The 27773-nt window shown below is 39.1% G+C and overlaps 1 protein-coding gene across 4 annotated transcripts in view; it reads left to right on the forward strand.

Moving 5' to 3' along the window:
* Positions 1-27773, forward strand: part of DOK7 (docking protein 7) — a 59237-nt gene that overhangs the window by 3422 nt on the left and 28042 nt on the right. For all 4 annotated transcript variants that reach the window (XM_064710249.1, XM_064710250.1, XM_064710251.1 and 1 more), the window contains 4 exons: positions 3361-3561; positions 9948-10067; positions 17523-17630; positions 19112-19986. In XM_064710249.1, the coding sequence (XP_064566319.1) occupies positions 3361-3561; positions 9948-10067; positions 17523-17630; positions 19112-19986 (1304 nt within the window). The remainder of the gene's footprint in view (positions 1-3360; positions 3562-9947; positions 10068-17522; positions 17631-19111; positions 19987-27773) is intronic.

A 27773-nucleotide genomic window follows, 5' to 3' on the forward strand; every position in this document is an offset into this window, starting at 1 on the left:
ATGCGTTACATAACAGGAAAGGTTAGAGGATTTGCTGAACTATACAAGCATGAGTAGTAGGAGTGGTTGGTGCACTTTGATGATACAGCTCTACAGTCTTCCAGTGTTGGTTTGGTGTTTTTGTTTTAGGTTTTTGTTTGTTTGGTTGGTTTTTTAAACTAGGTTTGGGATCTATATATGGCATAGACTTGTCCTAAAAGCTGAAGGAGTACTTGAATATAACAGGGTAGGTCTGTTTTTTGTGACCTTGCACTGATGTAGTGCTGGAGTAATCTCAGTCTGGGTGTGAGGGTTGTGGTTGGGATTGGATGACATAGAAAAGCAGCAAAGGGTTTTTTTTCAAGAAAAGCTGTGAATGAGGTAGGAATAGAGCCTACTGGATTATGACATCTGCAGCCATGGAGTAAAGGTGAAGTGGGAGAGATTGTGTGTGTGTGGAAGTGAAGAAATGCAGAAGTAAGAAAACAAGTGTAATTGGTTGAACTGGCAATAATTTGTGTTAATTGCAAAAAATCTTAGGGGTGGGAGAATAAACCAAAGCATTGAAACTTTTTTCAGAATTTTGTCTTTCAGTACATGTTCAGTTAGGAGAACAAAGTCAAAGGGAGTCTAGTTTGAGTAAAGAGGAATAGAAAAGAGAGAAGATGATGAAGAGAGGATGGTGATTGGTGTTTTTTCCTAAAGTGTAGTAAGGGTGCCTTTGTGTGCCTTGAAAATAAGGTGGCTGGATGATAAAAATAGGTTAGGGAGAGATGACCTCAGAGTCTGGGAAGCAAAAAAAAAAAGTGAAAGGAGCTGACACTGTTCTTGAATGAGGACCACAGAATGGAGGCGTTCACACTGGAGTTCCCAGTGTTTTCTCTCAGTTTTTAGCAGATGAGGTGGATGTGATTCCTGGAATGTGCTTGGGCTCACAACTCATTTTGAGAAGTTAGTGTTCCGCAGGTCAGTGCATAGCTGTGAAAAAGAAAAGATGGGCTGAAGAAAGTGATGGATTTAAGTAGTACCTTTTGTTCAGGGATATATTCAGCTCTCTGTCTTCACAAATTTATTTTATAGAGTAAGAGAAGTCTAGGAAGTATTTTATTATAGAGTAAGAGAATGCTGGGAAGAATTTTGAAAAAATATTCCAATTTACCAAGAAAGTGGTGTATGGGAAAAGCTTTATTTTCAAATGTGCTTTTCCTTTTACTTTGGCTTTGTTCAGAGTTGGGTGTGCTGTATTTTGACAGTGGTCTAGAACTTGGGCTGGAGCTCTTTGTTTTCAGCAGCTGTTGTAACTTGCAACTTGTTGAAGGAAGGGGACCAGGACACCAGTTGGTTCATCACAGGCCCTTCAGGTCCAGTCCCGGTCCCTCAGGTCTTTCTAGTCCCGTTTATTGAAGAAAGTATCAAACACTTATACAGCAAATAATAAGCTTATGAATATTCTGTAAGCCAAGCAATCTATTGGTTAAACTATAGCATTAACTCATCCTCATTCCTTAGGGGTTACACTCTCTTTTCTCATGCCTCTTTCACTGTTTGTTATTATACCACAGCCAGGCCCAAGGACACTGTTATCTGTGCAGGTGCAGGACTTGGAATTAGCCACAGTTTTGTACTTTTCCAGTCCTTAGCAGCTAAATTCCCAACAGCAACTGATCGTGTGAAGAGTGGGCTTCATTCCTCAGTTATGAAGCAGAATAAGTCCTGATGCTGCTTCTCCCATGGTTTAATTGCCAGCAAGCTTCTGGGCAGAGGAGTACAAATGGCATTAAAGATTGCTTTCTGAGCGTTATTGATCATGATGGTTTTGCTGTCCTTTTGATAGCTGATGTTCAAGCAGATTGCGTAACAACTGTGTGCCCAAAAGGGGACATGGTGTGACTATTGATTTGCTCCCTAGCAGTGCTGCTGGCAGGGCTGTAAGCAGAGCTGTGGTTAGTTAGATCTATCTCTGTCTCCTTGCACATTTCACTCGAATGACTTTGTGGCTAATTCTGCTGGAGCCTCAGGGAACTTAGCAAATGCATGTCATAGATGAGGAGTTGGCTTACAGCTCGGATCGTGACTAAGAATACAGCAAGCAGTTAGATGAGAAGCAAGACTCAGACCCAGATGAAATTTGTGATGCTTGACGAGGCATGGGCAAGAAACAGGGAAGAGTTGATGCAAGAACTGAGAGTACCTGGAAGTTATCCAGTAGATTTCATAGGCAGGGAGCTGTTTGTGTGATCTTTGATGCATAACCAAAGACTAAGTCTATGTTGCTTCTTGATAAACACCACCAAAAACCTCCTTCTGGAAATATAAGTGTCTCGATGCTTCTCTCTACCAAGACAGATGTTGTTTATTTTTTAAAAAATTTGTTGTGGGTTTATTGTTTTTATTTTGTTTGTTGGTTGGTTTTTTTGTGTCTAATCACAATATGAAAGAAACTAGAACAGTAGTGGAGGTCAAAACAATTGTTTGAGAATTGTATGCTTGCTCACTTAAATTGTTCCCTTTGAAACACTGAGATTTGAGTGATCCCAGTAACTTATTATTCAGAATGCAATAGCCTTGGAAGAGAAAATGGAAGACCAGCCTAGAACAACTGCTTTTGGTAAGGGTACTGCAATATAGATGATACTGGGATTGAGATTTGAACCTAGATTTTGTAAACTTGAATGAGATATGTATTTCTTTTTATTTCTCCACTCTTTTAAAATTCAGGATGTGAAATACGAAAAAAATAACTGACATCCAAAAGTGTTTGTTACTTATACATCACTTTGTTTCCTAGTAATATAAAATGTCTTGGCATCTACCATCACCAACTCATGAAATAATCACAAAGGTGGAAAATATAATTTTCCTCATTTTACTGCTAGGGAGGAAGTGAAGCAGTTTATTAAAGGTTGCAGATGAGTCAGTGATAGAGAGATTTGTTTAGTTCTTTGAGCCTTGGCCTTTGGTCTCCTTGAGGACCATTTTATTTTTATTGTATGCATGTGAGAAAGGAGAGCCACAGGTTAGAGGAGGAGACAGAAAGCAACCCATGTAATGATGCAAGGATGGAAGAGGTAAGTGAAGTCTGGGCTGGATGATTGACTAATCTGAGATAGGGATTAGCCTGGAGGATTTAGGATAAATTATTGTAGCATTGCAACTTTTATCATTTGTAGCATTAGAGCAAGATATGGTGGATTTTTTTCAATCCTAAACTGGCATAATAGAGGGTAATGGCCTTACAGCTACTTACATGTCGCTGTCTGAGCTCCATGTAGATCTTTATGCCAGAGTCTCATGGTGTGGGCAGGGTTTGGTCCAAATACCACAGCTGAATCACACAACACTTGTATATCCTGTAGTAATATTTTTTTCCTTATTTGGTAGTTCATAGATTTCAAGTCTTTGTAGCCCCTGGCACAAAACTAGAGAGTGGGCCTGCTACCCTGCATTTCTGCAATGACATCCTTGTCCTGGTGAAAGACCTTCCTCCCAGCGTCATGGGGCAGTGGAAGCTCTCGGATCTGCGGCGCTACGGGGCTGTCCCGAACGGATTCATCTTCGAAGGGGGCACCAGGTGCGGCTTCTGTAAGTACAAATGGAACCTCCAAATGTTGCTTGCTGCCTTTTGCAGAAATGTAAATGCACTCTCATTCCTAATGGAGACTGCAGAGCCAGCTGTGCTACTTTGTCAAACAGGCAGCCTCTTATCAGAGGGTCTGTTCTGAGTAGATTTCTGCAGGCTTCAACCCTGGTGTTCAGGAGAAATGTGACTGTGTGCAGTCCTGGCTAAAAATTGCCCTGTGGCTCTCCAGAAGATGTTTAGTCAAAAGCTGCTATTGAATACATAGCAAAAATAAGGTAATGAAATTTTATGGCTTGTGTTGTGCAAGAGATAAGGTAAAATGGCTTAATGTACAGATTATTAAATTGTGATTAATTGTTTTGTTGTTTGCTGAGGGGAAAGTGATCTGGAGCTTTGAGGTTACAGGCGGCATCAGTGTTCTCATTTTTTAAATGCTAATTTCTAAATCCCATAGAGGACTTTTTACTCCTTAAAGTTAGAACAACTCTCTGGTCCCTTCCCTATTAACAGCTTTGCAACTATGGGGTGGAGCCATGTGATATTTGGGGTCAGAATGAAAGCGAGCAGGCTGAAGCTAGTTTCCACAGCCTAGTAGCTAAGATACAGCTTTACATGGAGATAAAGCTCTTGTTCCCATGGGCAATTTAGGACTTCTCAATTTCTTACTTCAGGTAAAATGTATACAAGATCTGAAAGGGATGGTTAATAAATGCACAGGTATAATAACATATAATTAGGTTTTTATTAATAAGGTTTTAATTTCATAAGCAGAGTTTGAAGCCATGCTGAATTGATGGCCTGTGAGCACAGATGGGTATGCAGATTGCCAGTTTGGATGTGAAGTTGTTTGACTTGCATACTTTTTTCAATAAATAAACTGAAAAATTAGATTTCAGAGTTGATCCAAATCCAAATATATTCTTCCTGGGACTTGCATACTGTTGCTCTGCATGTAAATTCTGGCTGCTCTACTTCTATGGAGTGGAAACCCAAAATTCCTGACCTCTTTCTGACCTGATGGAGGGTGTGGCCTGGCGGGGATTGGTCTCTTCTCCCAGGCAACAAGGGATATGATGAGAGGAAGTGGCCTCAGGCTGTGCCAGAGGAGGTTTAGGTTGGGCTTTGAGAGGAATTTCTGCACAGCAAGGGTTGTCAAGCATTGAAATGAGATGCCTGGAGAGGTGGTGAAATCAGCATCCCTGAAGGTGTTTAAGAAATGACTGGACATGACACTTAGTTGACATGGTGGTGTCCAGTCAAAGGTTGGACTTGATTATGTCAGGATCTTTTCCAGCCTCAATGATTCTGTGAAATGAGGAACTGTAGGTGATGGAACCTGAATTATCTATGGTGGTTTTTTTCTTTTTTTTCCTCCCTTAAACTTACCCTAGTTTCTGGTGAGAAACGGGATCATCCGTAGCTCCCCTGTGTGCATACTTTAAAAAATATGAAATTATTGATTTTTTTTTAAGGTTACAAGCAAACAGAATTAGAAAAGTGCCTTGGAAAAGGTCCCACTACCTTGTGGATCATTGTTAAGAAATGTGTGTTGGTAGCTGAGCCCTTTCAGTTGCCATGAAGGGATATTTGTCTTTCCCCTGCAGGTGTGCATTCAGAGAGAAGAACAGCACAGTCAATTTGGTAGAAAATTGCCTGCCACAGTTGGAAACTCTTTACAGGTTCAAGCTGATCTTGTTAAAGGAGTTGTTGCTCTTAACTAAGCAGTCAAACATACCCACAGGCATAACAACATTTAAATATGTGTTTAGTCTAAACACTTGATTTAATATTGCCACTATAAGAAAAGGCTTTTTGAAAATAGAACCTAAATTAAAATATAACTCTGGTTATTCTTGTCAAAAGTGTGTTGATAAAGAGAAGGACCATCTTTCTTCAGATAGCTTTTACCTCAGTCCTCTGGAATTCTTGAGACAAACAAGTAGTGTTCAGGAAAAAAATTGATATGTTATTACCGAAGTTGTTTTAATTCCTAAACAAAGGCACTCTCCATTACCCTGTCATGTAAGTGTAATATAATATTATGCAGACTCTATTATTAATGTTACTTTCCTACAGGTTAAACCATATCTTTGCTCACATTCATCCTGTGGAGGTCTGAATGCAGAGGATTAGTGAGTTTAAGGTTTAAATATCACTGTAATAAATACCTCATTAAAAGGAACCAGTAATCTTGTGGTTTGATTGCCTCTCCATAACAAAAGACATGAAGCCTGAAACTGAAGCAGAGCTTTTTTGGTTATATCTGTGGTAGAACTGAGGTCTAAAAGGATATGAATTTGTTTTAGCTTTCTGTTTCGTGCTTCCTCACAGAAGTTTTTATAAAGATATAATATTTCATTATGTTCTGTTGCTTAGTACAGGTTTAATTCAACTCCAAAGGCTTTGGTACTCATTCCAGGAAGAGGGAAACCATCTGAGATAATGTTGAGATTTCAAACATTAAGTCTAGGTGCATTTTCAAGATGGTTCACACAAGTTTATTCACAAATAGGAAGAAGAACATTTACATTCTGAACTTCTCTTACTCTTAACACCATAATTGTACTGCTAGAGATTTAAAAAATATTTTTTCTGCTTCTGAAAGCTGCAGATAAGTTATTTTCTGGGCCAAAATTTTGTTCTCTCTGTAGCTGAAGCTTAGTCACACACTATTTGAAAAAAGCTGGTGTCTTGGCCTAGCAGTCAATGGAGAGGTGGAGCCTTTCACTTTCCCACGTTCCCAGCTCAATTAGTGTGCACCAGTTAAAATGACCAGTTGCCAGGAGAATCTTCACTTGGAGGTCAGTGTGAAAAAATTCAAGGAGGGTAATAAAAGGGCACATTAACACCAGGAGAATTCAGGCTCTCCATGTTCAAGTGCGCCAGGATTAGCTGCCAGAGCCTGGTTTAAAGCTGCCTCATATTTTCTGACAGCATCTCCTTGAAGAAGGGAACTTGTGGGACCCTTAGTGCCCTTTGAAAGAACAAATGCTAATTGCAGGATAAGTGGGAATATTTCTGTGATCCTTTTGGTGCTTTGATAAAATTTGGTACTTCCTTCCTTCTTTTCTTTCTTGTTTTCCCTTCTGCATTCATTTGAAATTAAGAAGGAGTAGAGATGGTTAAACTCGGGCAAGATCTGGAATTTTTTGAAAAATCCTGGGTTGCATAGATTGAAATGTCTCTATATGCAGATATTTTGTGCTGTCTCCTACTTAGGCCTACTGCAGGCAACCAACATTATTTATCTATTTTTAGTTGTCATGCCCATATCTTAGTTGGCAATAATAGGAATACTGTGTCATTTTCCCCACAGAGAAGTGCAGTGTGAGGTCCCTTCTGAAGGGGCTGCTCGAGGCTGGGTTGGGATGGATGTGCTGATTGCTATGGAATGAGCTGCTCTGGTTCCTGCCTGTCCTGCAGCTAAAAGGCTTCAGGCTCTAGTGTTCTATGTTAGGAATAGTAATTAATGGGAAAGAACTGACTCTTCCTCCCTAGTTTCACACACACTACAGAGATTGAAGTAATTTTTGGCTATTGTCCATTTTTAAAGTGTGTTTGTCCATATGATCAGTTAAAATCAACATTGGCAAGATTAAGTAGTACTTGAAGTTTTATGAAATTGGCAACTTGTCCTGAATGTTTGAGGGACTGTTCAGTGCTTCACTGCTGATTGCCACAGAGGACTGGCTGAGTGTTTCAGTCTCATGCGAGTGGCTGGAGGCTGCATTTCACCAAGTCTCATAGGCCATGGAGAGAGCTGAGTGAGCCCTTCAGTCTGGTGAACAGCTGCGTGCTATTACATTGTGCATGCCACACATTCCTTGGCTTCTAAATGTCTGTGCACCAAACCAGTTCCAACACATGACTGAGATATGTAATTTCCAGTTGTGAATTTCTCCGTTTTCTCAAGAAAGGAGAAAAGAAATGTAATCACTTGCTTTTATGTATGCTTTAGTTAAGCCCTGCCTACTCATTCATCTCACTTGATGTTTTCTGCAAGGACCCTCAGACTTCTTTCTTCCCTTGCAATCTAGTCCTACCTAACAAAACTAGAAAGAAAATGTTTCCTGTGAGAGTCAGTCAGCAATTAAGAATAGAATCTACAAAGAGATTATTGTATTTTTCTGTTGGATTTGTATCCACATGCACATGGACATACACTCTTTGCACTGGTTATATAAAGGTCATCACATTTGGTTTTGGGATTTCCAGATGACTGATAATTATTTGCAGAAAAAATCCTTTGAGTTAAGCGGCAAGCTTACACACACACACATTTACTTTCTTTGTTTCCATTAAAGTCAAAGGCTTGTAGAGCCTCTTTGGAGTTTAAGTAACTCTTAAGAAAGGTGATAAAAGAACAAAATGGTCCAGATGTACTCCTTATGTACAGAAACATTTGAGGAATCTTTTTTTTGCCCTGAGTGGCAACAGGGAGGTGTAGGATTCTGTTGAATTATCAAGCCACATAGTGTATCACTGTGCTTGAGACCTGAATGTCTTCTGCTGTGTTGTGTTTATATCCTGCTTGCTTTTGCTGCATAGAATGCAAAGGTCCTGTTCCTGTAGACTCTCTGTGCTCTGTTCAGGGAGGAGAAGTCAGCTCAAAGAAAAAGCTGAATTTCAGATAATTCCTGAATACAATGCAGTCAGGATTTTTTATCCTAATACAATGTTCTCTGACTTTGGCATCTCCTTTGGCATCCCTAAAGATGGGAAGAGATGGGGCAAGACTGCAAGTGAGTGACCAGCAGAAACCTTCATATCTGTCAGGCTGTGTGATTAGTGTTGTATTCTCCTAGATAGCCTCTGATCATGAAGCCAGGGCGGGTTCATGTTTCTTTGGCTGAAGAATTCTTGATAGGTAAGATTTGAAGAGATGCAAATGCAGTGGAGTGACAAATCAAGTTATGAAGATGTCTCTAACAATGTTGTCTTGAATAGATTTAAGCAGAACTGGGAGAGACTTAGATGTGACATAAATTGGGAATGACAAGAGTGTGGACCAGAATATGTTTTTCCTAGAGAGATTGGTTTACAGTTTGCTGGTTATACTTAATTTACTCAAGTAGGTGTTGTGGGTTGTGATCCACTTTATGTGATCCTTTTTGTTTGAATCACACAGCCCTTTGTCAAGCTGTCAAAAGTGTATAAATTTCTAAAGTGAAATGTGAGTATCCTGTTGGGAATGACAGGGCATATGTTTGGAAAGTGATGGGGATGCAGTCATTCTAGTCAAGATCAGCTGTGCTTCTTTGAGTAAAATTGAAAAAAATACATATGCAACTCAGAATTGGCTAGAGACATGCAGAAGTCAAACATGTCCAAATTAGGGCCTGAGTCACAAGAAAAGTAATGTGCAAAACCCTACTGCAGGTCTAAGATTTTATATTGGAGTTTGCTAGTATGCTTGGCTCTGGTGAAGTGGCAGCACTTCTTCTAGGTCTATATACTAATTTCATTTCCTTTTTTGTCTGGTATTGAGATTTTATTTCCCTAAAATTGCTGGTTACTGGGATGGTCTTTTGTCTGATGTTTTAAGATAATAACTTTTTTTCCCTGATGTGATTTATATTTGGACTGACAATTTATAAAATGTTCTGTGGAGCCCTTCTAGTCTTTTGTGTTGTTCATGCAGCCATGTGTCATGGAGCTCCTAACTTGTTTGTTTATTTAGTGAATCTCATTCTAATTTTGCTTGGGGCTATTCTTAATGAATGGAAAGCAAATATCAGAATAGAGCAAAGGGTAAAGATCTGATGACAACCTGTGGAGTTGTGTTACATTATGTTAATAATAGACACATAGGACTTAGTCTAGGAAAATTTATACTATAATCCAGCAATATAACCAAATTCTAATTTGTTGGCATATAAAAAGCTCCTCTTGCTTAAAAGTGGTTAAAAGTGGAATTAACTTGGTTCATTCTTTTGAAGTCACTTTAAGTATTCTTGACACTTCCTGCATAGGAAAGTTTGACCCCAAAATTTTAGGGGTAAATAAGAACAAAAGACTTGCACAGCTGTTGAGAGTAAGGTGTCTGTTTTGACATTCAGGGGGGATTGGAAGTAGATGATCCATCCTTAAGGTCCCTTCCAACCCAAGCCATTCTGTTGTTCTAGGACACTACTTTAACTGCCTGAATGTCATAAAATTAGCATGAATTATTAGATAGCTATTGAATTTATATGTATGTTTGTGGTATAGTGTGTGTGTGCTGACCTGAATTTTTTATTTCTTTTCCCAGGAGAATATCTTGTTGACTTCTTTTCATGGCTTGCACTTAAAACTCTTTTGATTGCTACATTATAAATAGCTTCAGCTAAATATATTTCTAGTGTTTTCAGGTGAAAACCATACATATTTATGTTGTGCTTTCTTGCAGGGGCTGGTGTTTTTTTCCTCTCTTGTGCTGAAGGGGAGCAGATCAGCTTTCTGTTCGACTGCATCGTCCGCGGCATCTCCCCGACCAAAGGCCCCTTTGGTCTGCGTCCAGTGCTCCCAGGTTAATACAGGAAGTCCAGAGTAACCCAGTGAAGCAGGAGCTTGTCATGTCTCACACCCACTGCTGCTGGTGTGAGAGCAGCTTGCAGACACTGAGGGTGTGCAGGGTGCAAAGTGGTTTTCATTCTGAAATGTCACTGTACAGATTTATAAGCTGGATGTACCCAGTTTCCCCCTGCTGCTCTGGTTCATTCATGCTTCTGGTTATATTGCTAACTCCAACCCTCTCTTATTTAACAGTACTAAAAGATGGCTATTTGAATTGAAGGGAATCCTAAATTTTAGTTTTAAACTTAGACATTTAACTTGGATCCATGTCTGCATTGCTATTTTGATAGTTTAATGGAAAACTAACTTCTGCAACATTTTGAGTTTCTCCAAAATGAAGTTCTAAGTCTTGTCAGCCTTAGAAAACTTTGTCAAGCCTCCACATCATATTTAAGTTTTTCAACTTGAGCTTTTTTCCTTATGTCTCAGGATTAAATTCCTTTTCCTATTTTGTGGTAAGTGCTGCATGTACTGCAGTGTTCAAAGAGGAATTTGAATGGCATCATAATAAAGCCTATTTCCTTTTGATTTCAGCAGATGAAGTAAAGTATTGAGTCAGAATGACTCTGTCAAACAGGACAAAAGTGTAGAAATGAAATTGCAGAAAATTGTCTTTGATTTGGTGCTGGCATACAGTAGGAAGAGGTTGCAAGAATGGTGAAGGATGAGATGGGATTTGTGGAATACTTAGAGTTTGTGTGTTAGGCAGTTAATAAGTGTTCAACAGGGTTTTATTGCTGTTATAAGGTTAAGATTGCAGGAAGGAAATGTGATGGGAAAGATTAGATCTTTAGCTTATTAGATAATGTGAAGCTTGTGAAAATAAAGTATGAAAAAGTTATTACTTAAAAATTAGTAAATTCAGTAAACATGAGTCTCAGTTCATGTTGTCTTTCTCATGGCTATAAGGCAGAAGCAAGTTAAATAATCAAGCAGAATAGTAGACAAAAAAGTCATTCTTGTATGATGGTATATGTTTGCATTCAATTAACTGTAGTGTTTAAAAAAAAGAAGCAAACAGAAAAAAAACCAACAGAAACACAAAAATCAATGTTTATGCTTAAAGCTTTGCTATTGCACACATTTTTCTGCATATCTAAAACTATGTGTGTATGTAAATATATATGTACAACCCCGAAGTCTTGCCAAACAAATTTTAGTCAAACAAAAATTTCTGTCTGGAAAAATTAAGCCCACAAACAACTATTCTGTTGTCTTTTTTTTTTTTCTTATTATTTTAATTTTAAATTTTAATTTTAGCACAATGAATCTTTGCAGATTCATTTTTCGCAAGCATGTAGGAGTAAATCTGCTTTCACATGTTAGTTATCACTTCTGGTGTTTGTGGGTTGTTGTGCCACATACCACAATCTCTTCCCTCCTTCAGGAGCTCTGACCTCACTGAGGTGCATGAAGTGGATGTGGAGTGTCCTGGGGAGTATTTGGTGTTTTTTGTAAGAGAAGATCTTTTTCCTGAGGTCTTTCCATTTCTCTTCTGTGCTTGATGTACTTGCCATTAAAATCTCATCCACTTGACTTAATCTCATTTCCCTGGACAGGAGAAGTGTTTTGTCAAGAGTTGTGCTCGTGTAATTGCAGACTCTGCTTTTATTTATCCAAGCTACCTTGAGCCCTCTAACTTTCATTCCTGTGTATTTTACCCTTTTCTCTTCCAGTTTGTTGTTTCTCTCTATGTACGTGTTCCTTGGAAAAAATATTTGTTTAATGTTCTTTATTTATTATCCCATGCAGAAGCTTGTACAGATCTGTTTAAGGCACACACAGATGTACAGTTCTGGTGATTCATCCATAAACTAATTTTCCTTATCAAGTATGTTGTTACACAGAATGTGCTGTATTGCTTGAAAAGGTCGAGTCTACCAGATGCATACCATGTGTCAGGTATTGAAATTCACTCAACCTTTGAAAGCATCAGCTTGTAAACAGATTAATTATCTGTACACTTCAGGCAACTAGATCAAAACTTCCAAATTGGAGGTTCTACCAAGAAACCTCCAATATTTACTGCATTGCAGAATGCTACACAGCTTCAACTGTACTTTATGTATGCAATATGCTGCTTCTGTGCAATTTAAAAGCTTTTAGAGAAACCTTCTCTTCACAGTTTGCTACTTGAATTTGGCATCTTGCCTTTGCCTTTCCAACTTAAACATGATATGTTTGAAGCACTGTGGTATTTTCAAGCAAGGAAAACACACAAAGGGCAGATGTACTGAGAAGGAATGTAATGTGGTAAAAGCAGTAACAGTGACAGTGTTGGACACCAACTCCCACAGCACAGATATAATCTGTAGATGTTATGCAATCAATGTAGTCTGTCCTTGTCTTTGTAGGAAGGATGAATGAATGAAGCCAGTTGCTTAATGTATGAACAACTCAGCAATATGGTTCAAAAAGGTGCTGAAATATTTATGTGTTAGCATGAAATTAATAGGAGATGGTACAGGTTTGAAGAAGACTGAAAAATGATCAGTTTTCTTACTTGCCATAGTGATTCTTAAACAAATGTAAAACAGCCAGTATCCCAATGGAATTTGTAAACTGGGTGTGCAGGGGGTGTTTGCTCAAGGACAATATTCACATCTTCTTTTCAAGATTGTAGTTTTAAAAACAATACCTTGTTTCCATAAAAGCATGATGTTCTTATCACTTGGATATATGACTGCTGTACATATTTTATGATGTCATGTATAAAATATGCAATGAAAATCCAGTGCAGTGGAACTCATAAACTTGACTTATCCTTGCAAAGTACCATAATCTGGTCTAATTTCTCAGCAGAGCAGATTTGAGCAGCCAGTCAGAGAGAACTCCTGAGATCCCCTCCAACCTGAATTATTCTGTGATGTTTTGGAAATGAATTAAATTACGATTCTCACAATAAAAAAAAATAATTCTATTATGTGTACACCCAAAATAAATTGGAAGAGGAAAAGAAAATTAGTTGTTTTATGGTTTAAAAGTTGCCTGATCAGGTCTCCTAAAACCCCCCCAAAGAATAGAAGATGGGAATGTGAAGGTCATGTAGGTATAGGTATCTGTAGATATTTTTAGGAAGTGTAATGTTTTAAATAAAGGACTCAAATGGGTGATGGCTATGGATGGCTTGTTTTCCACAGCTATTAGTTGGAAGAGAGCTGCTGTAACTGGCTACTAGTGTGATCTCTTTTTTGTTTTTCCTTGAGGAGATATTTAAAAAACAGTCCAGAGAATTTGCATTCTGTCTTCACAGAAGTCTAGATATGGACTTAGTAATGAATCTCTGATTGCTTGGTTTGTAATCTATACTGAATTGCATGCTTATTATTTGAGAAATGTTTGTTTATCAGGTGTGTGTTGAACTCCTTTTTTTCGCTAGCAAGATTCACATTGAATGCCAAACCTGAGCACAGCAAAGGCCCAAGAGCCCATCAGGGATATCTTTGATCAATGGGCAGATCAGTACTCTCTATATCTGATTATGTGACAGTCTAGTCCTGCAGTCTGGAAAGACCCCAGGTGTGATGTTGATAGTCTGGATGCTCTTTTTTTAATTCTGGAAGCTTTTTCAGGCTGCTTTGTGACTGATTGGAGGGTGTACAGTTGCTGCTTGCTGAGGATCCATCTGATGCTCTTTTTTTTTTGTTGAAGCTTGATACACCTTTGGCCATTGCAAGACAGCCCTGCGGCTGCCTTCTGCAGTATTTGTACCAAATGGATCCTCCTTAAACCTTTAGGGCATCTTTCCATTCCTCCAGACATCTTACAAGGTTTGGAGATGTTAGCTAGAAGGTGAGGGTCCAGGCCTGATTTACAAATGTGCCTACAGTTACACAGGAAGAAAGAAAAGAGAGATTTTCAGCCTAACTTATTTAATTTTGTTTAACAAAGTAATTAACCAGTGTTGCATTTTAAAGGTGCATATAATCAATTAGGTAGCTGCTGACTGACTGGATACAATACATTTTTTCCTGACAGGTGCTTATTGAACAGCCTTGGAGCTTTGAATTACTATGACACTTTATTCCTATGTTACCAAAATATTCTAAATCTCCCACGATGAGCAGCTGATGTGGCTTTAATGAATACCCACCAACGTAATGTAAAAATAAAATCTCCAGCAGAGGCATTTTTAGTCCAGCTAAATTTGATGTAATCCTTCCCCTTTGCCCCAAAGCAGCGTTTAAGAAGATTTCGATGACTGCCTCACATAAAAGATGATTTTCTTCATAGCAAGGGATCCATGTTTGATTGGAAAATGATAAAAAATTATTAATTGAAGGACCTGAATGAATCACAAGACAGGATCCATTTGTTAACAGGGAAAGGAAGGTACTGATTGTTCTTGGAGCTGCTCTCGGATGTAGTGTGGGCAGAAGCTGTTGGAACTTCCTTGGACAGCTGGCTCAGTACCGGTCACGCTGCTTCTGTCCCCCTGGGCTACTAGTGTGGCAATTTGCCATCCAGTAATTTAGAGGCTGTGTATTGGGCATGCTAAAGGTAGAGGATGATGCCAACAAATCCAACTTTGTGGTATTATGGCCTAAAAAATGTATTAGAAAAAGGGTTATCACAGCAGCACTCATGGGAGGTCATAGGTTATGCACTCCAATGAGGACTGGTCCCTAAAAAGTGGCTGCCAGTGACTTCAATCCATAGTCAGATCCTGTAGGAAAATGTCCTGATTAGAGCTTGGTCATCTGTAACCAAAAATACTGGTACAAGAATCTGTTACTTCTGGGAAATAATATTGTGGGTGTTTTCCATGGAAGTCTGGCTTATTAGCAGAGAAGATTCAAGGTGAAACAAAGACTTGATTAAGCCTGATAGGTAATTACCTAAAACTTAGACTGTATGTTTGTCAAGTTTTGAAGTTTTCAATAGGTATTTCCTAGAACTTGCTGAGGAAGGTTTTTCTGCTTAATCTTTCACAAACCTGGGTGATGAGAGCAGAACATAACTATGAACACAATTTTATACAAACATTTTATCCATAGGCAATCTTTAAGGGGAAGGTTAACCAAAAAATTTCCAGTTCTGTTGGACAGACAGTATTCCTAGAGGTTTCATGTTGTTGGGTGAAACCTGGTGTGTTCTGTAGCTGTGTAGCTGAGAGGGAATTTGACTTCTGGAAGCAATTGAACATGTGAAGTGCAAACTTTCTGACTTCAACTTCCCTCCTACCTCATCTTGTATTTTATTATAATTTTACGAGATCAGTTGTTTGATTTTTTTTTAAATTATGTCTTTTGCTGTCTGTAAGAGGGACATAATTTACTTCAAAAACTAGTTGTTGTGTAGGTGCCCTAGTTCTGAACATCTGTATTTGTCCAGTAGTCATTTTCTGAGGAAAGTGAAAGGACCTTTCCTACTGACAATTCTTTGGTATGAGAAGGATTAGTGTCTGTTTGCATCTTTGTTTGACCAACTTGCTGATCTGTTATGACAACTTTATACTTAAAGTGCTTGTAGACCATCTTTCTGGGACCTTTTTGGACATAAGGAATTTAACTAGATACACTAAAGTAACTGGAGTAGAGGACATTAAAAAAATAGGCAGCAGCTTGTAACACTGTATGCTACTGAGAAGATCTTTGCATGGACATGTCTGGGTTGCACCATAGGTGCTGGTGGCCAAATGTTGTGCTTTCCTTTGGAAGAGGTCCATATGGAAGCACTGGGGGTTACATTTGAGTAAGCAGTCACACAGGTTTGAGGTACTCAATGCTTAATGTAACTGTCTTGCAGTGTAAGTAGGAATGGACACCTAGCAAAATAATCCACATCAAACATTCCTATTTTCTGTCTGAGCTGGGACACACAGAGGTCACAGACCTTGTGTGTCATGGCCATTGTTGCCTTGTCCCTGTTAGAACACCCTTGGGTTCCAATGTTTGTTGTTATAGGTGGATTGTGTATATCTTGGTTTTTCTGCTCATCTTACCCAGATTGCAGACTGCCAAAGATGGAAACCTCCTTGACATAGGAAAGAAAAGTTAGAAAGTTCAGCATTGTCATTTCTGTTCCTACCTAGGACAAGTCAGAAAGGAAATATGATTAGAGAGGAGAGATGTGGCAGTTTGTTTCTTGGGGCAGTTGATAATGTAGGGAGCTCCCATGGAGCTTCAGCTGAGCTGGCAGTGCTCCTTCCCCTGGTTATGAGCTTGCTTTGACTGCTGTGTTGACAATATTAAAACCAAGTCTTTTAAAAATAAAAGACCTGGGGTGAAAATGAAACTTCCATCTTTCCAACTGGTTTTTGTTTTACTAATTCAATCACAACAATGTATAGCCTTTTTCATCCTCTTTTCCTTTCATTAAATGATTCAGTGTTTTTGTGGTTTGCTTCTGCTGCCCATTTGATCAGATATACAAGTGCAGCAGTTGTGAGGAAGCTAATCTGTTTTTGCTGTCATTAATTACTTTCCCTGTGTGTTAATAAGAATTACTGAAGTTTCTGATGATGAACAAGTCAGCAGACCTTATCCTCTGCAACTGCTGAGCATGACAGACTCATCACTGCTATTTGAAGGGATCTGTAAGGTTTCTCTTGGGATAATGGTTATTATTACTTCCAACATCTGGTTTTATTGTTATGCCTTCTGGAAATAAAATGATTTAGAGGAAACTGGCCTGTTTTACTGATGAGACTTCCACATTCTGCTTTTTTTTGGTCTTTCTGCTTTTTTTTTTTTTTTTTGGAATATAATGAGCTGCCTTCAGTGAAATAATCTCAGCTGGAATGGCAAGCTCACTAAAATATATGGGGAAAATCCATACCAGTACATTTTAGAAGTGGTTTATATCGTCCTAACTTGTCTTGTCTCAAACATGAAGACAGAGAGCCACCAGGTTGCTTATTTTATCTCTGACATCTGAACTTAATGACTGTCTGAACATCCAACTTGAAGGCAAAGTCTTTGTAAATAGATGATCTGGATTGGAAGATGTCAGTTTAATCCTTCTGATTCTGACTTTATGATGTAGATTTGTAAATTTCTAGGATGAAAAATTAGGTTTTTTTGAATGTTAAAAATCCCAGTGAATCCAGTGAATTCAGGACAGATTTTACGTGGGTCAAATTAACTTTCAAGTTCTCTAGACCTGATTGATGCTAATTATTTCTGTAGCTATTGTCTTTGGTGCTGTGCTTTTCAGTGTTCTGTCCCTGGTGGTAACTATTACAGACATTGGGTATAATCTCTGAAAATCTTTTATAAGTTACTGTGTAGCACATGCCCAGGATATGCTTGAAGTCAGATTGTGCCATACATTTTTCCAATCAGCATTTAAAGCATAAGAATGTCTTTTTCTCTTTCCTTATTTTTTATTTATTTTCCATATGACCTCATTTATTTATTTGTCTATCTATTTATTTATTTTATTTATTTTTTGTTTCTTTTTAAAGATCCAAGTACAAACCCAGCCTATTCAGAAGAAAGATTGGCTCATGAAGCTTTGCAATTAGAAAAGCGTTTGAGCTTGCTGTCCCATACAAGTCGTCAAGGTAGTGGAGGTAAGAAATATCTTTAATTAAATAAATATAATATATTATGTTCCTTCCTGCCCAGGCTTTAAAAGTTGTATTGTCTGTGTTATAATATGTGGAGCTTACAAGAAAAAATACTAGAGAAATGGTCAAGACATTTGATTTGTTATGTTTCCTGTGAGGCAGTTCTCCAACAGCATTGTCTGAAGTCCTTTGATGTACATTGGAGGTTTTCAATTCAGCAGACTGAGTTTTGAATCAAGCACTATTAAACCAGGAAGAACATTTAGGATGCTGAGTCCTACTGAATTCTTGCATGTAAAACTTAAAAAGAACTGTCTGCATCAAATCTGATATTTGCTTAAGTACCTTAGTCAATGCCGCCTGTGAGATGGACTCACTTGTAGGGTTCACACATCAGACTTATGGCAGATTTTTGCAGTAACACATAGGACTCCTGTGCTTTTCTCTGCTATCTGTACATGCCTTTTCTGGAGTTATTAGTGTATCAAAGTAGAATTGGTGTCTAGCACTGGATTTGTAAAAGGGCCCGTGCCCTGAACTGCCATTTGAACTGTTTAATAGCCAAAGTTAAATCATCCAAACATCTGCTTTGCTCTTGACTCTGAAGCCTACAAGCCTAAAAATTGTCCCTGTGAAGATCCTCAGGAGCTTAATTATGTGCTTATATACATGTCCATGGCTGCTTTGGCCCAGACACTGCTGGGTAATGGGGTTTGTGACTGAATTCCAGTGAGACTTCCTGAGGTTTTTCTTAATTTGCACATAACTACTAGACTTAACTGAATGGATAGAAAAAAATAAGACTTGATAGATAAGCATGCCTGTTTTTTTTTTTTAATTTTAAATCCAGTCCTTCTGGTCAGAAATCGCGACCCAACTTCATGTACAGTTTCGGACTTTGTGCTACAAGAACGTGGTTTTGTATTTGTTTGGTTTTTTATTTGTTTGTGATGTTTATGTTTTGTCCTTGTGCTCTTTCATGCCAATGGCATGATGGCAGTAATTACCTGCTAAAATGCCTTTCTTGCAACTGTCATTGAAGAAACTATCTTGCAATATAGACATAAATTAATCACAGAGGACATTTTCATATATAGACATGTAAACATTTTTATAGCAATATTATTCTTATTTTTATTTGTACAGTGATGTATGATTATATTTTGGTACAGCAACCCAATTAACTGTATGAAAGTAAAATATGTTTGAAAAGGGCAGAGCTTGGTGCATAAACTTTTAAGAATTTAACCTCGAATGCATGATGTTCCACAGTGTGGTAGGATTATGGCAAGGTAACATACCATTGCATTTTATTTTTCCCGTGGGGCTGTGAGTTATTGCAGGAATTTCTGGCTTTCTGACGGCAGTTCCACTTACAAAAAGCAGATGGAATCTCTGGGCCCTTCCTGTTAGTACATACTTGCCATGCTTGAGTCTGTTGATTGTGTTTTAAACGTAGGTTGATGTGTTTCCTTCTTTTCCAGGAGATGACAGGAGTATTTCGAGCTCATCTTCAGATACCAGCCACTCGGATGTCAGCATTGGGAGCAGGCTGACAGTGTGGCCTGAGCAATCTTCAGCCAGCACCTCTCAGGAGAGCCATGGGCTGGCAGCTGCCAAGGGCATTCACCTGGGAGAAGAGAAGACCCTTCCAGAAGGGGCACGTGGCACCACCAAACCCCCTCCGAAGCCCCTGCGGTCCAGACAGCTGCAGGAAATAGGACGTCAGAGCTCTTCTGACAGTGGGATAGCTACTGGGAGTCACTCTTCCTACTCTGGGAGCTTCTCTTCCTATGCTGGGAGCTTAGACATTTGCCATGGCGATGAGTTTGGATCATTGCTAAGCTTGCCATTGAACTTCCCTTCAGATCAGAGTCTATGTACTTGCCCTCACAGTGAGTCCCAGAGAGGTGTGGGATCAGAGTATCAGGTTCCCAGCTCTCTCAGACACATTTATGATATACCCAGGAGTGTGTTACAGGCAGCTTCTAAGGAAGTGCAGCTCAAGAGTGCAGATTCCACGCTACCCAAGGACCAGGCCCTGCCAGCTCAAGGTGCCAGTGACCCAAGACTGCTGCTGCCACACTTGGAAGCACGGAGGGGAGCTGAGCACAGCCAGCACAGAGGGAGGCCTTCATCCTTACTCACAGAAAGCAGCAAGGACTCAAGTGATGAGACATATGTGGATTTTGTTTCAAGGTGGTCTGACACAAAACCACAAGGACAGGTGTCAGACTCCAAAAGTAGTGAGCTGTCACCACCTGGTGGGGCCTCAGCTGACCCCTGTGACACATGTAGCCCCCACCCTGGGATGACAAGAGCTCTTTTTTCATCTTGTCCAATCTGTGGTGGACTAAAGGTAAATACCTAACACTGAGCGGATGCTAACGACCCTTAGTTAATAGAGCATGATTAATCTAAAGTTACCTAAGTTGTAGGTCATAAGTAATATTGTTTCCTTTATATTCTGAACAGGTAATAACTTTTTCTGTTGTTCATGCTGAAATGGAGAGGCTTAGCACATGGTTTCCTCAAAATCTGTTCCTAGTCAAGGAAACACTGAACAATAGAGACCACAACCACTACTTTTAAATTGGCCAGTTTTGGCTTTGGGTACGTGTAAGTGAAAGAGGAAAGTTTTTCAGGCATTGGATTTGTCATATAATGGCTGGCAAGCAAGCATGAAAGACACTGACCTGTTTTGCTGTTTTACAAAGAAAGAAGGGAGGTGAAATAGTACGTGCTGCTCTTAAGGAGATCTGAGTGCATACTTTTATTTTATTGATGTTTTCCTTTTCTTTGTCCCTGTAGTTTGAGCATGCCTTGCACAAGAAGCCAGGTTAGACCCGTTTCTCACTGAGGAAATACAAGATAGCCAAGTCAGCATGGCAGTCTGGTTCTGTGACTGGCCAATGACAGGCACTTTAGAGCAGGTACACAAAACTTCACAAACAGTCTACAAACAGGACAGTTTATTTGCAGAGAAATTTATTTTTATCACCAGTCATGTAAAGAATTAATACCTAAACTGTGAAGGTTCACTTGTCTTTCCAAACACATTTGCCAGTATCTAAGACTGATATTCTTATAAATTCTTTTTGGACCTGCTATGTTCTTGTCTTTTTATGGCAGTAAGCTTTATACATCAATTATACATTGTATGAAAATGTATCTGATTTTATCCATGCTAGAGAAGATTTTTTTTTTGTGAATGTGTTTGCTAAACTTGAAGTTAAAGCTACTTGTATTAGTGAGCTGTTGAAAGGCTGGGAAGGCTAGAGGGAGTGCTTAATTTAGGGAATGTGTGAAGCAAGGATTCAGCAAGAGAGACTTCTGCATGAAGAATTAAACACTGCCATTGAAGTGTGTGCATTTAATTTAATATGAGATTACATAAACCACTGCTATGGAAAGGGCTTGAATGCCTAGTAGGTGAAGAAAGAAAAATTAAAAGGTTATAAATTTGAGGGATTGTTTTCTTCTCATGAGGTGTTTCATGCATTTGCATTGAGTGCCTTCACATGTTTGCAAACTGGAAAGCTCTGTCTGCCTGGGCCACTTGCACAGCCCCATCACAGCACCTTGGATGTTCCTGTGCCGTGTGCCTGGAGCACCTGGCAGGTAGGGAGGCACCTGTGGGACAAGTTGTCTAAGGCTGTGGTCAGTGGAATCAGTGATTTTTCCAAGGCCATCCTTGCCAGCCACCTGCACCACAAGCCCTCAAAGGCCTCCAGCCCAGTTCTGGAAGTGTGGCTGCTGGCAATGGGGTGCACAGCCAACATCTGCTGTTGGCTTCCTGTGGCTGCTCTCTGTAGTCAGGGACAATTTGGGAAAAATAACCAAGACTGATTTCTGGAAAGGCTCTGCTTTGGGGTTGGAAAGCTTAAAAGTGGGTTTGTTATAGGCAGGGAGGAAAGGAGTAATTCAGCTACAATTAGCTCACATGGCCTAAATGTTTCTGGGTGACCAGAATTGTTGGTTTAGATGTGAATTTGTCAGATCTTACCCTGGCTATCTGTGGAAGATGGGAAGCTGAAAGTGAGTGTTCCATTGGATATCTTCAAAATCATTAAGTAAAAAAAAGTAAATTATGTCATTACAACTGCCTGTTGACCCCAATGACATAAATACCCACATCTTTTTTTACAAAGCGGTGTCAGGTTTAACAGTGTTTCTAGCTGCCCTAATAAGTTGGCAAGAATTTCAGATATTGTCTATACTTAAACAAATTTAGTGATAAACACTGGTGCAACCTTCTTCCTAACTTTTGTTTTAGCATGAGATATGTACATCTGCTTTTTTTTTTAATCAATCCATTTATAAGCAGTCACGAAAGAAGTCTCATTAAATGGAATGATTCATGGGTTTGTTTTTACTTTTGAAAGAAAAAATAACCCTTTGGTGCACTCTCTTGAACTGTCATGAATGAGTTATTTTAGCAGTATTTAATGGACGCTGTCTTTGGCATTTCTCCTGATGAGTTCAATGAAAGAACAAATCCATAGGCTGTAACTAAAAAATAATTATTACTCCTTGTACTTTGAACAGAATATATTTTAAGTTAGGGCCAGGAAGAGTTGATTTATGGGTTGATGAAAACACCAGGTTTTAATGTTTATTCAAATTCGTGCTCAAAAAGCTTTAATGTGCTGGTGTTTGGAGTTCCTTTGCAATTTTGAGTTAAGCTGTTAATTAAATTGTGTTAATGGCTTTTAAATGCCTACTATTTAAAGTGACCTGAGTGGAGGAGAGTCTGCAGCAGTAATTAAGGCTATAAGCATTAGTTTGTTTGTGCCCTTTGGAGGTTAGGTTTGTAGTTTCGGGCATGTCTGTGTGCATGTTGGAGTTCAGCATGTGGAGAGTTGGAGAGAGGTTGCAGAGTGAAGATGGGCATGGTGGGGGTCCTGATGGGATTGACTTGTTAACAACCACCTGCTCCTCTAGTGACAAAGGTGGTGATGAAAACAGGGAGAACAGGCCTGGGAAAGTGCCAAGGCTCAAACAGAAAACGGGGCAAGGAAGCCTTTCTGTCACATTGCATGAAAAATAGAACCAGCATGACAAGAGTTACTAAATATTGCTTCTATTACTTGTCTATTGTATTTCATGTTAGACATTGGGGGCTAAGAAGCAAGCATGCCGGGTGATTTGCTTTCTGTTGTATGTAATTGTGCTGTGCTCAGGATGTCCTTTACAGATTTCCAAGGTGTGCTTTTGCTATGTAATTTGACCTAGATGATTTCAGTGCTGTAGATGATTGCAGAGGTGAATTAATTGTCTATTGTAAGTATAATTTAAGCTCAGAATTGATTGTTACAATTTCTGAGTAAGCTGTAGAGATTTATTATTAGACTTTACTTATTATGTTTTTAACTACTTAACTAATACTAATTTGATGAATAGAATTTCATTGTATGCTTGTTGCTCTGTAACTTCCTTTGATGCTATAGTTTGAGAAATGTCAACTTTTTTATAGGTTTTTTTTTTTTTACACCACCATTGTTTGTAAATTTTCTTAGAAGTCTGAAAAATAAAATTATTTTCCAACTGGTTTTGTCCTTTTCCATCTGACAAGTTCTGGGTTTTGTTTTGCTTTGCTTTTTGTCCCCTGACCTCCTTCTTGCAAGTTGAATTAATATGGAGTGTTTATGGCTGTCTCTTCATGCTACTTAGTGTTATACTCAAATAACTGTTGACAGCTCCAAATGTGCCTATTAGTAAGAATTACATTTATGTATGTCTAGCTCATGCTAAACTCATGTCACTGGGAGTTCTTATTTATGTAGAAATATAGTCATGAGTACTGCTTTGGTAGTTAACTTGCCATGATAGAGGGGAAAAGAAGTTGTCAGTTTGTATGTGGCTGTTGTCATCAAAGGCTTCTGGTATTCAGCCACCAACTTGAGTTGATGATTTTAAAATACCAAGGCCTCGTTGGGGACAATATGGTCCCAAATTCTCTGTGAGGTACTTGTATAGTTCCTGCTACCACAGTGACTCTGTGCCTCAAACTTTGAATCTCCCAGCATATCTGTAGTAAGTGGAAATACAGAAGTGTGGTGGTTTTGATGGACAAAAGTGGTTTTGTCAGGCAGCAGGATCCACAGCACTGAGGGGCTGAGAACCCTTCCCTACACAATCCAGGGAGGACTGGCAGCTGCCTTGGGAGCTCATGGATCTCAGGTTAAGTGAGGAGCTGGTTTGGTTGGTAGGATATTTAACTCTTTCAGTGTGTCCTGTAGAAACTGCTTTGTTTTGCATTACAACTCCAGAGGGTGGCATGTGCATGGCTCTTTACTGCAGTGCTTGACGCTGCAGCCCCATGTCCCCCTTTCAGAGCTGGTTAATCTCCTGCAGCCTTGGGCGAGTGCAGAGTCTCTGTGTTCTAGAGAAACTGGGAATATCTCTGTGTCCCTTGTGCATTGTAGACCAGGGAGAGGGACTAAGCCTAGGGAGAAGCACAGCTGATGTGACTTCAGGCAGAGAAGGGGCTTCAGCTCTAGAGCATCCTACACTGACTTGCCTGGTACTAATTTCACCAGGGTCATGAGCAGCCCGTCACTGGCTTGGGAATATGGCCTTAATCCTCCAAATCCTGTACAAACCCCTAACCCTAGAGTTAGCTAGTGTTTCTCCTGTCATTGTAGATGCTCCTTTTGAAAGGGGTGAAAGAGAAGGCCTGTAAGGTGTTAACTTTCTTAGTGAAATCTGAGAAATGGCAGCTGCATGACTACATGGCCATATCTGTGTAACTGAGAATGTTTTAATTTTTTTTGGCTTTTAATCAAGTACTTTTCTAATGTAGTACTAAAACAGATACTAAAGAAATCACAATGTACTGTTATCTACAACCTTAACTTAGCTATTTTTTTTCTGTTGGGAGTCATTACCTCTTTCCCCAGGAGACTGAAAACCTTATGTGTTTATCTTGTACTGTGTTTATTTCCCTGCTTTCTCTGACAGTGTAGGAACATGATTATTTGTAATTGCACATCTTTTACATCTCTTTTTTTTACAGTATTGACGTGTGGTGCTGTAACATTTTATGCTTCCTCCCACCTTTAAAAAAGCTACAAGCTGTCTAAATTCTCAGCTAAGAAGAATGCATTTGTCATCTTCTACAGCATTGTTGCTGCTTGTATTTCTGCTCTAATCTCAGAGCTCTGGGCAGTTGGGCAACACTGTCAGAACTATAACAGGAGCAGTTTGCGCCTCAGAGGAACTTGGAAGTTAATGGTCATTATTGACCTGAATGATATATTTGTGAGGTTTCTGTATATGGGTCTTGCTGGCTTTTTGCATGAATTAGAAAACTTGCTTTTGTGCGCTTTTCTTTCAAGATTTAATTCCAGTTGTTTTTCTATGAGTCCTGACTGTAATACATGAACCAGCAGTGATGTGCATCTCCCAGCATGTGTCACCACTAAATGAGGTGCCTGCACTGGACAATGATTTGGCCATCTGGCATTTTACTTACGTTACTGTTACTGTAAAAAGCTCTGAAGGCTCTGAAATTTTTACAATAAAGTAGTGTTATTCTTCAGACTTGTCAGAAATTCAAAAGCATCTTAAAGCCCACCAGTTTTCCCACAGCATCTTTGTGAAATAGAAGAAATCCATGATCCTTGCTGCTCTTGACAATGAAATGCAGTAATTTCTGGAGCTGGACAAAAACATCTAGTGCTGTGCAGATCAAAGATGAGCAGAAGTGTCATCACTTCTGTCAGTTTTTCAATAATTTTTTTTTCCAGTTGAAGCTGACAGAAAAAAGGGGCATAAAACAGGTGGATTTAGTGTCAGGTTTAAGGCTACATTTGTTTTGTTTTTCTTTTTGTAGTTTTGGCCAAGAGCCCAAGTCTATTGTAGAGATGATCTCCATCCTCTTGATCTCATCTCCCATCCAGGTGTGCTTATGCACCGTGTAAAGATATTGCCTAATGTCAGCTTGCAGGAAAGGAAGAATGTTTTTTCTTACCAGTTCCCCAGTTAACTTGTCCATATTTAAGGCTTCTTGGCAGCTTTCAGGCTTCACTCCCAAGTAACCAAGGAGAGACCCAGCTTCCTTTTCCATTGTTGTTGCTGGTAAGAGCTCACATAAGTGACCCAGCTCTTCCAAAGGTGGGCATGGAGGAGATCAAGGGGTAAGAATTTGGATTTTAGATGTCACAGGAACACATGAGACATGCCAACCCTACCAGGGCCATGCAGATCTGACTTGCTTTCAGCCCTGTAGACGTTACCTTATCTCTTATCTAGAAAACTGTACTCAGGGTACTCTCCAACTAATGAAAGAATCCTCATAACTTTTGTGCAAAGAATAAGAGTTTTAATCTAAATTTGGAATAATAACAGTTGGCACATCTTGGGCTCTGGCACTAAGGGGAGAAGACAGCCTGTGGTCTGTAATGGGAAAAGGAGTGCCTGCCACAGAAGTACTGGTGAGTGAAATGATAACAATGTCAAGAGAAGAGAGCGTCCTTCCTTACATGAGGGAATGCAGACAGTGTAACTCAGCAGAATTCATTCTTCTGTAACAAGCACAAGTGTTCCTAGATTGCTTTTCTGTCACAGAGCCTTGGAGATCTTGATAAACCCTAAACCCCATTATTGACCTTCTATCCCCATCACAATGAACAAACTAGAAAATTGGCTTCCTCCCCTAAATAAAATCAAGCTGGATAATAGCTTTTATTATTACCAATACCAATGGCTACTTCTTCCTCTATTGGGAGCAGTAGCTTTTCTGAAGAGAGAAAGAAATGCTTTGAAGGGGGAGTCATATGACAATAAAAGCTGGGAAAAATTCCCTTTGGAATGTAGAATTTGTGGGGTTTCTGGTTTTGATCCAGCTGTAAAGGAGAGTCTTCAGATTGCTTGGAATGTGCCCAAAATGAGAAATGGAAGGGTTTTTAAAATCTATCTAGCCCCTACCCCCCACCTCCCCAAAATACAAATCCATTTATTTCTGGAAAAATTCAACAGAATCCTACAAGGTGTTAGCAAACACTTTCTATCTTCATTTTATAAAAGGGAGAAAGAAAAACTCACCTGCAGGGAAAGGAAAGAGAGGAAAAGCATAGATGTAAGGAAAGCTAGATTACATGGAGCTGAACTCAGGGGAAGTGAATAACTCCAGTAGCAGCCCTGGATTAAGATTCCCAAGTTTGATTCCCATATGGCTTATCTCCTTCTGGAAGATCACAAACAAAGTTACTTTCAAAAAACCTCAATTCCTTGACTTACATTTCTGAAAAATGTTTGTAATGTCTGCCAACATTCTATTTTTAAGTTTGTGCATTAAAAAGACTATGCAGGAAATATTTTGTTTTGATTAACAGTCAGTGATATCAAAGTAATTGCATGGCTCAGAAGGAACTGGTGAGTGTCAGTAGGATAGCAATCACTTAGATGGGATGTCTGGAGGGCTGACAGCAGCTCCCTGGGAGTAGATGAGAGGACTGAAAATAGATGCTCAGTAGGGGTGTGACCTTTCCAACCAACCTTTTGTGACAGAACCACTTAAACTGGAAGTATGCAAATTAGAAGGGTGAAATGTGTTCCAACAACATTAAACAAGCTGGTCCACAACTCAGGACAAGACGTAGGAGTAGAATTAGTTTTGGTAATTCAAGATTCCCAATATACTTATTACTTCAGGATATCCATGGAAGTACTTTCAGCCTAGCTGATAGTAATTTCTTGTAATCAGATTATATCTGAAGGTGTTGGTTGTGTTGTGGTGTAGGCAAATACTTACTGTTTGTCATATTCGACCCTATTCCAAGTTACATTACTTTAGTCATAGAGAACACTTATTTTTCTAATCTATTATGTTTGTGAAATGTAATAATATGGTAACAACGTCTTCCTATGGGTAATGCAATTTTGGGATTTGTTAGCATGAAAATATGTGGCAACAAATGTACTGAATAGAAAATGGTTTATTACCTACTCCATTGAACCTGCTCCATGGTTTCATTATACTGAAACCAATTTGAGAAATGAATCACTGAAATATATTTATATGTTCAGAACTGAATGAATGCTTCCCATAGGCAAAGAAGGTAGTAAATGTGCATAAGCCATTCTGATAGAAAAATGCCTACCAGTTTTTAGGATGGACTATTTTTAAAGTTCCTTGAGATT

Source organism: Zonotrichia leucophrys, chromosome 4 (assembly GCF_028769735.1).
Source record: "Zonotrichia leucophrys gambelii isolate GWCS_2022_RI chromosome 4, RI_Zleu_2.0, whole genome shotgun sequence".
In the NCBI taxonomy this organism is placed as follows: Eukaryota; Metazoa; Chordata; class Aves; order Passeriformes; family Passerellidae; genus Zonotrichia; species Zonotrichia leucophrys.